We start from the raw sequence: 12,674 nt of genomic DNA, 5'->3' as shown, positions 1-12,674 counted from the left end.
GCTACTTTGCCAAATAATTTGCCCTAAGGCCACAACAAATTGATCAATTGTTCGTCGGATTTGCCGCACCTAAAAATCGAAAAACGAAAAAAAAAAAATTGCGCCCGCACATACTATTTGGCCGCGCATATTTTTTTTTTTGTTGACTCTCTATTTTCTGAAATTCTTATACTTAGAATTTAAACCCGCAACGTCGACTTCGCCTCTTTTAAAGTAATTCCATGCTTTACATTCTTCGCGAGCAAACTTTCCTCGTGTCAGGACAAAATAAGGTCCGGGTAACCGCAAAATAGCCGATATTTGTTGACAGTCTTTTTTGTAATATTTTGCAGGACGCACCGTTGTTATTCATTTCCGGTATTAATTTTCATGTTACTTTTAGTATTTGTAATGTAAAATACACGTTTTAAGTGAAAATCAGTGTCATAGTCAATGGATTATAGTCTTCAGTAAACAACATCAGTTTCACAGCGTCGAAGGCAATAATTATGTATGTGTGTTTTGAGTAATTTATTGTTTTGTACTTAAAATTTAGTGTTAAATAATAACTAAATTTTGAGTGCAAAACTTTTATTAAAATACACGGACACACGACTTACGGTACAACCATTGAACGTGTTTTCGTGAGTTATGTTTTTTAAATTCTTAAATGCATTTCTCAGTTTTCATATACTCATAATTATTTTAAACTGATAAAAATAGTAGGACTTGTAAATGTTTTAGAAACATTCTGTATTTATGTACCAGTCAATTGTAACCACGCCCCCAACCCCATCAGGTCCGGGGATAGCCGGGTAAATGAACCGTGTTTTAACCTTCCAGGTTGCACTGCATTGCCAGGTGAATGGGGTGGATTTACCCGGCAGGGTTGGCTTGACCGAAAGTCCCCGCTATTCCCCAGACCTGGAGGGGGAGGGGGGGCGTGGTTACAATTGACTAGTGCATAACACATACAGTTTGAAAATAACATCAGTTAAATCAGAAAATAAAACCTTTTATAAGTAAAATGACTGCTTTAATTTTCTCAATTCGTTGTGCTTATCCACTTTTTTCTTTGACCGAGTTGTAGTAAAGTGGCCTGTTATTAAAGTGGCCTGTTTCTTACGGTCATTGAAGCTATGGAGGCCATCATGTTATTCTGTTTTAAGGCACGGACTTATACACCATAGGTTCGTGGTCAAGGCGTGGTCTTGAAAGGGAAACATCTTTATTCCACCACATGCTCTAATATAATGCCACATTTGCAGAATTGTCTGATACTGCTTCAAGTATGTTGTCCCGCAATTCAATCCACAGTGGGGTTTTTTAGAAATGTTCTGTGTTATTTACTTTTTCAATCTTCTGCAATGTCAATGCGTCAATACTCTCGCTTTTCTATTTAATACTCTCGGGTTCACAGTTTATACTAAACTTATATCTATATTAAATATAGATAATTCGGTATAAACCCCTAGGGAATTAACATGTATATTTGCCGCTAGGGCAAATAGTGTTTAACCCCTATTAGAGATAATAAATATTTTACACCTTGTCTTATCAAGTTGTTTCTCTCGCAGAAGCCAGCACAAGAATTAATCAAAACGCGGGTTTGCTGTATTTATACTCATGATATCACGTGACCACATTGAACGGTCCTAACCAGTTGGAATAGTCCATTTTCAACGTTAAGTCTTTTTCCGTAGGGGTTTTGCCTTATATCTTCATATTTTCAGAAAACAACATTATTACTATAAATCGCTGTTCGCATCATGATTATTATTATTCAACCATCTTATTTCATTTTACGATCACGTTGCCTCATTAACTGTTGTTTTTATTGAGAAATTCAGTCTCTACACTAATTTCATACCCCATATCAAAAGTTAAGCATTAAGTGCATATCAAATATATTAGTATTCCAAATACTATTTGTTTATGAATACTTACTATTTCCTTTAGCCTTCTATTATCTCGAAACGTATTTGCCAATGAAATAATAACTTCTAAGATGATTGAAAATTAGCGCTTTTCCAACTATTCAAAACGAAAGTGAAAGTGTACAATAGCAAAATTCGATGCCTTACTGTAAAAGCAGCAGACAACAGTTAAACGACATATCGCTCGGCCCATATTCGCTATAAGTACATTTGGGCTCAGGCAAATACAGCTTACCTCAGACAAATAACTGAGCCAATATGAAATCACCTAATTAATAACATTATAGGTCTAAGTCTTATTGACTTTTCAGTTACATTAAGGTCTCAGGTTAATCCTTTTTTCCTGACTTCAATTACACAACCAGTATCCATATTAGTCTTGTACGACAAACTTTATATATGAGAGAACTGCAATTATGCACAAAATGTAAGTTTCTAAACTAACTACAGCTTGAAACCTGAGAAGAACGTGTATGAGCCATGAATATATTGTCCACTAGTGTAACATGTAACACGAACTGTGTCCCCGACCTGCAGGGAGAGAAGGCCAGTTCCCGAAGTCGTCTCGTAAACAATGTCATTTGCATTTACAATAAACCACATTACAATACTGTCGTTCTTCCTTAAATTAAATTCAGCCTTTTTCGCCGACGAGGACATTTTAACCATGACAGCGATGGAGATCTCGTAGAGACCGTCGGCCGGGGCGGTAAAAACGCCTGTCCCCGGGTTGTAACCGCCGCCAACATCTGTGATCACGGAGTCGAACACTAGCGTCTGGCCGCTGGATGATGTAAAGTCGGTCACAGGTCTGGCGAAGAAGGCGACGGGAGCTGTAAGCTTACTCTCTGAAATTATATATAACTTTTCGACAACACTTGACAGTTACATAGTATATTCACACAGCATGTTTTTCCACTCTTTCGCATTTATAGTTAGTATGTAATGACAATGAATTAAGCTCGTGTTTACTTTTTTAATAACTAAGCCCGTGTTCACTGGTTTTTGAATAAAACAGCTTATTGGCACTGGATTTTAATAATAAAGCTCGTGTGGAATTATTTTAATTAAAATGCTCGTATGCGCACTGGCTTTACCAATTGCACTGCACTGGATTTAGATATTCTGAAATATGTTACAATTATATATTCACAATTCTTACTAGTATATTTAACCTTTTATCTTCAAGTTATTAATCTCTCGTACTTTGAGGACATGTAGGTTCAATCCAATGGTATGAATCAGGTCATACCAAGTAAAGTCCTGGTTAAAATGTTCTTATGTTTGATTGAAAAGTATGTCAGTGTTTTAAAACTAATCATTTTTTGTGTTGGATATACGCTAGGATAAAGGGCATAATTATATACGTAGGGTAGCTTCGAACGTAGATAGTCTTTTGTCGACGATTTGTTGTTTTCGTTTAATAGCAGTGAAATTTTAGCGCCCCGATATTCATAGTGTAAATGAATTTCAAAGATGGTCTTCAGAACAATTTGTCAAAATGGCATATACCTGGGAATCACTTTTCAAAGTAAACATAGTACGTTTAACGCCTTTGTCTCATGTGAAGTTTGCCTGCTCTAAGATGATAAAGACAAATACGTTTAAAGAAAGACATTTTGATTCCTAAGCATAAGTGTTCCAGTTCCAGTGATTCTTAGTGATTGGTTGTGTGTTTTTAGTGAGTTTGAAGAATGCACAATTGTTCTTATATTTCATTAGAATGTAGCTTTAACGAAATGTACCGTTTTTCGTCAACAGCATAAAGGTATCTGACACACTACAGACAGATACGTTTTTATAACGTGATAATATAAAAAAATAATATTTCAAATATTAAGAAGGCGTAATTTTAACATAAAATACATTATATTTATATTTTGTATGTACCACAGTGTACTAGATTCCTATTTAGCTCGACTATTCGAAGAATAAGGAGAGCTATCCTAGTCACCCGAGCGTCGGCGTCGGCGTTACCACTTATTTTTGTAAGAGTTTGTGTACCACCTCAAATATTTTCAAAGTCCATTGACATATGGCTTAGAAACTTTGCACACTTGTTCACCATCATGCCCCCAACCTGTACACAGGAGGAGGTAACTGTATCAAGCATTTTGACAAAATTATGCCCCTTTTTCGACTTAGTTTTTACGTGTAAGTTTGCGTACCACCTCAAATATTTTCAAAGTCCATTGACATCTGGCTTTTTAACTTCGCACGCTTGTTCACCATCATTCCCCAAACCTGTACACGGTAGGAGGTCACTGTATCAAGCATTTTGACATAATTATGCCCCTTATTCTACTTAGAACTTACGTTAAAGTTTGCGTACCACCTCAAATATTTTCCAATTCAATTGTAATCTGGCTTTGAAACTTTGCACACTTGTTCACCACCATGCCCAAACATGTTCACAGGAGGAGGTAACTGTCAAGCCTTTTGACAGAATTTGCCCCTTTTTCGACTTAGAATTTATGTTAAAGTTTGCGTACCACCACATATAATTTCAAAGTCCATCGATATATGGCTTTGAAACTTTGCACACTTATTCACCATCATGATCTCAACCTGTGTACAGGAGCAGGTCACTGTATCAAGCTTTTTTACAATATTGTGCCCCTTTTTTTTACTTAGAACTTACGTTAAAGTTTGCGTACTACCTCAGATATTTTCAAAGTCCATTGACATAATTATGCCTTTCAAACTTTGCACACTTGTTCACCATCATAATCCGAACCTGACAGACTTTATACAATGGTATTCAACCACCCAGCCTAATTGAATAACCAAGTTAGATAACTGTATTTTGCAAATAATGGCCCTTTATTATTAGACTTAAAAATTCTGGTTAAAATTTTGCATGTTACCAAATTTATGTTAATATCTCAGCACATCACGTATTGCATTGAAATCTAATCTAACAGTGATCCATGCATGTTTCGCCAAAACTTTTCAAATCTTACACCGAAAAGCGGCGGATTAGTCGAGCGCGCTGTCTCTGTGACAGCTCTTGTTAAAATTCGCAGGCCAAGTGATGAACTTAGGTTCCACATCGCTCGACAAAAGAAACATAACTGACGAAGCTTCAACTGTCTAGGGTTCATATAAGTGCAGGGCATATATGAAAAAACATAAACATGTGGGTACAATATCAAGTGCATACCCCTTGTACACTTGAGTACAAAACAAAAGGGTGATCCTTTTACAAATGCAGGTAATGTACATACAATATACAACTTGTAAATGTTCGTGAAGTAAGTACGGGGTGCCCCTTGTACATGCGCGTATAGTACATACGGAGTGCCCTTGTAAATGTGGGTTCAGTACTATCGGAGTGCCCTTGTAAATGTGGGTCCAGTACTCTCGGAGTGCCCCTTATACATGTGGGTACCGTACATACAAAATGCCCCTTTAAATGTGTTAACAGTTCCCACGGAGTGTCCCTTATCCATGTGGATACCGTACATACAACATTCCCCATGTACATGCGGGTACAGTACACACGGAGTGCCCCTGGTACATGTGGATACCGTACATACAAAATGTCCCTTGTACATGTGGGTTCAATATATACAGAGTGCCCTTTGTACATGAGGGTACAGTACATACAAAATGTCCCTTTTTACATGTGGGTTCAATACATACAGAGTACCCCTTGTGCATGTGGGTACAGTACATACGGAGTGCCCCTTGTACATTTGGGTACAGTACATACAAAATTCCCCTTGTACATGTGGGTACAGTCCATACGGAGTGCCCCTTTTACATGTGGGTACAGTACACACGGAGTGCCCCTTGTACATCTGGGTACAGTACATACGGAGTGCCTCTTGTACATGTGGGTACACTTCATACTCAGTGCCCCTTGTACATGTGAGTACCGTACATACAGATTGCCTCTTCAACATGTGTTTACAGTTCACACGGAGTGCCCCTTGTACATGTGGGTACAGTACATAAGGAGTGCCTCTTGTACATGTGGGTACACTTCATACGCAGTGCCTCTTGTACATGTGGGTACAGTACACACGGAGTGCCCCTTGTACATGTGGGTACAGTACATACGGAGTGCCCCTTGTACATGTGGGTACAGTACATACGGAGTGCCCCTTGTACATGTGGGTACAGTACACACGGAGTGCCCCTTGTACATGTGCGTACAGTACATACGGAGTACCCCTTGTACATGTGGGTACAGTACACACGGAGTGCCCCTTGTACATGTGGGTACAGTACACACGGAGTGCCCCTTGTACATGTGCGTACAGTACATACGGAGTGCCCCTTGTACATGTGGGTACAGTACACACGGAGTGCCCCTTGTACATGTGGGTACAGTACATACGCAGTGACCCTTGAACATGTGGGTACACTTCATACTCAGTGCCCCTTGTACATGTGGGTACAGCACATACGGAGTGACCCTTGTACTTGTGGGCACAGTACAAACCGAGTGACCCTTGTACATGTGGGTACAGTACATACGGAGTGCCCCTTGTACATGTGGGTACAGTACATACAGATTGCCCCTTGTACATGTGGGCACAGTACATACGGAGTGCCCCTTGTACATGTGGGTACACTTCATACGGAGTGCCCACTTGTACATGTGGGTACAGTATATACGGAGTGCCCCTTGTACATGTGGGTACAGTACATACGAAGTGACCCTTGTACATGTGGGCACAGTACATACGGAGTGCCCCTTGTACATGTGGGTACAGTACATACGGAGTGCCCCTTGTACATGTGGGTACAGTACATACGGAGTGCCCACTTGTACATGTGGGTACAGTATATACGGAGTGCCCCTTGTACATGTGGGTACAGTACATACGAAGTGACCCTTGTACATGTGCGTACAGTACATACGGAGTACCCCTTGTACATGTGGGTACAGTACACACGGAGTGCCCCTTGTACATGTGGGTACAGTACATACGGAGTGCCCCTTGTACATGTGGGTACACTTCATACGGAGTGCCCACTTGTACATGTGGGTACAGTATATACGGAGTGCCCCTTGTACATGTGGGCACAGTACATACGAAGTGACCCTTGTACATGTGGGCACAGTACATACGAAGTGACCCTTGTACTTGTGGGCACAGTACATACGGAGTGACCCTTGAACATGTGGGTACAGCACATACGAAGTGACCCTTGTACTTGTGGGTACAGCACATACGAAGTGACCCTTGTACTTGTGGGCACAGTACATACCGAGTGACCCTTGTACTTGTGGGCACAGTACATACAAAGTGACCCTTGTACTTGTGGGCACAGTACATACGGAGTGCCCCTTGTACATGTGGGTACACTTCATACGGAGTGCCCCATGTACATGTGGGTACAGCACATACGGAGTGCCCCTTGTACATGTGGGTACACTTCATACGCAGTGCCCCTTGTACATGTGAGCACAGTACATACGAAGTGACCCTTGTACTTGTGGGCACAGTACATACCGAGTGACCCTTGTACTTGTGGGCACAGTACATACAAAGTGACCCTTGTACTTGTGGGCACAGTACATACGGAGTGACCCTTGTACTTGTGGGCACAGTACATACGGAGTGACCCTTGTACATGTGGGCACAGAACATACGAAGTGACCCTTGTACTTGTGGGCACAGTACATACGGAGTGACCCTTGTACATGTGAGTACAGTACATACGGAGTGACCCTTGTGCATGTGGGTACACTTCATACGCAGTGCCCCTTGTACATTTGGGCACAGTACATACGAAGTGTCCCTTGTACATGTGGGCACAGAACATACGAAGTGACCCTTGTACTTGTGGGCACAGTACATACAAAGTGACCCTTGTACATGTGGGTACAGTACATACGGAGTGACCCTTGTACTTGTGGGCACAGTACATACGGAGTGACCCTTGTACATGTGGGCACAGAACATACGAAGTGACCCTTGTACTTGTGGGCACAGTACATACGGAGTGACCCTTGTACATGTGAGTACAGTACATACGGAGTGACCCTTGTGCATGTGGGTACACTTCATACGCAGTGCCCCTTGTACATTTGGGCACAGTACATACGAAGTGTCCCTTGTACATGTGGGTACTGTACATACGGAGTGCCCCTTGTAAATGAGGGTACAGTACACACGGAGTGTCCCTTGTACATGTGGGTACTGTACATACGGAGTGACCCTTGTACATGTGGGTACTGTACATACGGAATGTCCCTTGTACATGTGGGTACAGTACACACGGAGTGTCCCTTGTACATGTGGGTACTGTACATACGCAGTGCCCCTTGTACATTTGGGTACTGTACATACGCAGTGCCCCTTGTACATGTGGGTACTGTACATACGGAATGTCCCTTGTACATGTGGGTACAGTACACACGGAGTGTCCCTTGTACATGTGGGTAGAGTAAATACGCAGTGCCCCTTGTACATTTGGGTACAGTACATACGCAGTGCCCCTTGTACATGTGGGTACTGTACATACGCAGTGCCCCTTGTACATGTGGGTACAGTACATACGCAGTGCCCCTTGTACATTTGGGTACAGTACATACGCAGTGCCCCTTGTACATGTGGGTACTGTACATACGCAGTGCCCCTTGTACATGTGGGTACTGTACATACGGAGTGCCCCTTGTACATTTGGGTACTGTACATACGGAATGCCCCTTGTACATGTGGGTACAGTACACACGGAGTGTCCCTTGTACATGTGGGCACAGTACATACGGAGTGACTCTTGTACATGTGGGCACAGTACATACGGAGTGACTCTTGATACATATGGGCACAGTACATACGGAGTGACCCTTGTACATGTGGGTACAGTACATACGGAGTGACTCTTGATACATATGGGCACAGTACATACGGAGTGTCCCTTGTACATGTGGGCACAGTACATACGGAGTGACCCTTGTACATGTGGGCACAGTACATACGGAGTGACTCTTGATACATATGGGCACAGTACATACGGAGTGTCCCTTGTACATGTGGGCACAGTACATACGGAGTGACCCTTGTACATGTGGGCACAGTACATACGGAGTGACTCTTGATACATATGGGCACAGTACATACGGAGTGACCCTTGTACATGTGGGTACAGTACACACGGAGTGCCTCTTGTACATGTGGGTACTGTTCACACGGAGTGCCTCTTGTACATGTGGGTACCGTACATACAAAAGGCCCCTTGTACAAGTGTTAACAGTACATACGGAGTGCCCCTTGTACAAGTGTTAACAGTACACACGGAGTGCCCCTTGTACATGTTGGTACAGTACACACGGAGTGACCCTCTTCCATGTAGGTACCGTACATACAAAATGCCCCTTGTACAAGTGTTAACAGTACATACGGAGTGACCCTTGTACATGTGGGTACAGTACACTCGGAGTGCCCTTTTTACATGTGGGTACAGTACATACGGAGTGCCCCTTGTACATGTGGGTACTGTTCACACGGAGTGCCTCTTGTACATGTGGGTACCGTACATACAAAATGCCCCTTGTACAAGTGTTAACAGTACATAAGGAGTGCCCCATGTACATGTGGGTACAGTACACTCGGAGTGCCCTTTGTGCATGTGGGTACCGTACATACAAAATGCCCCTTGTACAAATGTTAACAGTACATAATAAGTGACCCTTGTACATGTGGGAACAGTATATACGGAGTGCCCTTTGTACATGCGCGTACCGTGCATACAAAATGCCCCTTGTACATGTATTTACAGTTAATATGGGGTGCCCCTTGTACATGTGGGGACAGTCCATACGGAGTGCTTTTTATACATTTCGGTACAGTACATACAGAGTGCCCCTAGTACATGTGGGTACAGAACACACGGAGTGCCCCTTGTACATCAGGGTACAGTCCATACGGAGTGCTTTTTATACATTTAGGTACAGTACATACGGAGTGCTCCTTGTACATGTGGGCACAGTACACAATGAGTGCCCGTTGTACCTGGGCACTCCGTATGTACAGTATAAGTTGAGTACCTCCTTTATATCTCGGTACAGTACAAACGGATTTTCCTTTGTTCATGTTGGTAAACTAGAAACAGGGTATCCCTTGTGCATGTGGGTACAATAGAAACGGAGTACCCCTCGTACATGGGGTTACAATAAAAAAAAACGGATTATCTCTTGTACATGTGGGTAAAATAGAAACGGAGTACCCCTGTACATGTAGGCACAATAAAAACGGAGTACCCCTGTACATGGGGTTACAATAAAAACGGAGTACCCCTGTACATGTGGGCACAATAAAAACGGAGTACCCCTGTACATGGTGTTACAATAAAAAAGGAGTGCCCCTGTACATGTGGGCACAGTAAAAACGGAGTACCCCTTGTACATGGGGTTACATTGAAAAAAACGAATTATCTCTTGTGCATGTGGGTACAATAGAAATGGAGTGTCCCTTGTTCATGTTGGTAAAATAGAAACGGAGTATCCCTTGTACATTTCGTCACAGTGAAAAACGGAGTATCCCTTGTACATGTGGAAATAGTAAAAAAGGAGTAACCCTTGGACTTGTGGGTGTAATACAAAAAGTGTGTCCCTTATACTTGTGGGTTTAATATATACAGGCTGTTTGTAGAGTAAATACGAAAATTCCCTTGTACGTGTGGTTCAATATATTGGATGTGTTCCTTGTCCATTTGGGGAAAATGTGGGTTTACCACATACGGAATGTTCTTAGTACGACTTCTCTATATTTGGAATACCTTTGTACCCCTTGGTTCACAATAAACGGAATGTGTGTATGTCGGTACAATGCCTCTGACTTATAAAATGAAGTTTTGTCAATTGACTTGCTTGTCATAAGTATAGTCGCGAAACTTTTTCGGTAAGATAAATATCATAATACTTAAACAGTCTTAAGAACTGCTCCCTTTTCATGCTGTACAACTCTTATTTAGTTAATATGGTTTGCGAATTCCACTTGAACCGTTTCATAATAACTGGTATACTAGATAAGATTCGTGTTACCGCGTATCTATAAGTACATCTCTGGCTTCTAGCAGTAACCGATTATCTAGTCATGATTTGTGAATTCATAAATTATATAATGGAACATACGAATAAATCAGATTAAACATTTAATGAGCCCTTAATAATTACAATCGTATTATTAAATGGAATATCATGAACAAACATTATTATGATTACTTTCATGACACAAACAAACATTTAGTTATTAATAAACAAAATTTAGGCCGGAAAATTCAAAATACGTTTGTGCTTATAATTAGATGTTGTAATTATTTTTTTCGATTTGCTCTTGTTTTATGATTTATCTTTTGTAAACCATTGTTTGAGTTGCTGCTTATATTTCGTGTGTACTGTAGATATGGAAAGCGGGCCAGTAAATAATGTTCGATAACATTGTTATATGTTTTTGCATATTTGAGTTGCAGAATAAACATTGCTAATAGATATAATAAATAGTGTTTTAGTATCAAAATCATATTAACAAGAGAATTTTTACTTTAGAACTATCAAAACTTAGTTTACTCACAACAAAATATTTGCTTTGTTAAATACCTGTTATATTTGTGAATATAGCGTCGAGACGCTGAACGTTCATTTTGATTGTTTTTTCAAGTCCGCCAATATCAGATTTTGTCATGTTTTCAAATGTTTCCACGGCAGCATTTGAATTGTTCAGTTCGGTTTTCAAATCGTCGTGTTTCTTTGCCAGACCGTGTATTTCCTTTACAGAATTGTCCACTTCAGTTTCAACGTTGGTTTGTCTTTTTTCCAACACTTCCAATTTACCGAGAATTTCCTCCATCTTGATTTCAGTTCTCACCAATTTCTCCAACATTTTCTCGTCGTAGTCAAATCGGCTGTAATATCGCGGTTCATTCACGTCACACAGTGAGGGTTCAATGACGAGAAGTAAGACAAATAATTCCCGAACACGTTTGCAGAGATACATTTTGAGAATAGTTCTTCTCTCTGAGTTATGGTATCAGCTGAACGATTCGCCGAATGGAATAAGGCGACACTTCTCTCAGCCTCCTATAACCACTCGTGAACGTGCGCAATTGAATTGGTTAAAGTACCAATATCAGTATTATGAAATACTTACATCAGCCAAACTTGTAAGTAATCCTCTCAATTGTAGTTGAAACATTTCTAAGACGTGTTTACAAACACTTTGTTTGTATTTATCATATCATTTTATAGTATATTTAAAACGGTATATAATAACAAATGAGACGTCGAAAATAAATGAATAGATCATGGTTTGGTCAAAAGATTTGGATGTAAAGACAAATGTCCGATAGAACGAATTCTGATTTTTAACATTGAGACAAATGTTATTCACTAATAAATACATTTGTTTTGACGATAGCTCATTCAACACGAGCACCACTGAGTAACAGCGAAAGCACGTCTCTTTTTATTTACCAGGTTTTCACAAAGTGAAACTTGGTTATTAGAATGAAGAACGGCATTGTTTATTGGCGTCAAACTCACCTATGGTATCGAAAAATTTAAGTAAAGTTTGACATATAGTGACCAAACTTGGTATATATAAAAATTTAAGACGATCTTTCACGGGATTGCGCTAGCCTGCGCTAGAGTCAGTGTCAACATAACTGTTTTCATAAAAAGGAAAACGGTTTGTACTGAATAACTTTAGATTTTGTTGAACATATTGCGATCAAACTTGGTATAAAGAAAAATATTATGGAAACGTTTTATGGGGTAGCGTTTCGGGACACTAGGTTTTG

At 40.6% G+C, this 12,674-nt stretch overlaps 1 protein-coding gene across 1 annotated transcript; it reads right to left on the bottom strand.

The window, feature by feature from the left end:
• Positions 1-1,597: 1,597 nt before the first annotated feature.
• On the bottom strand, positions 1,598-11,958 carry LOC128224695 (uncharacterized). The gene is made up of 2 exons (XM_052934671.1): positions 11,476-11,958; positions 1,598-2,764 (listed from the first exon to the last, which is right to left on the bottom strand). Exons 1-2 carry the CDS (start codon positions 11,870-11,872, stop codon positions 2,361-2,363), a joined length of 801 nt encoding a protein of 266 aa, XP_052790631.1. The 5' UTR covers positions 11,873-11,958; the 3' UTR covers positions 1,598-2,360.
• Between the last annotated feature and the right edge of the window lie 716 nt (positions 11,959-12,674).

The sequence above is a fragment of the Mya arenaria genome, chromosome 17 (assembly GCF_026914265.1).
Source record: "Mya arenaria isolate MELC-2E11 chromosome 17, ASM2691426v1".
Classification (NCBI taxonomy): domain Eukaryota; kingdom Metazoa; phylum Mollusca; class Bivalvia; order Myida; family Myidae; genus Mya; species Mya arenaria.
This window is presented reverse-complemented; position numbering and strand designations above follow the sequence as displayed.

Bases quoted from the DNA above. Each gene is read 5' to 3' on its own strand.
- LOC128224695 (XM_052934671.1), bottom strand. From the start codon at position 11,872: ATGTATCTCTGCAAACGTGTTCGGGAATTATTTGTCTTACTTCTCGTC. The intron at 2,765-11,475 runs GTATTTAACAAA...ATATAATTTCAG, and splicing joins TATATTCACAAATATAACAG to AGAGTAAGCTTACAGCTCCC.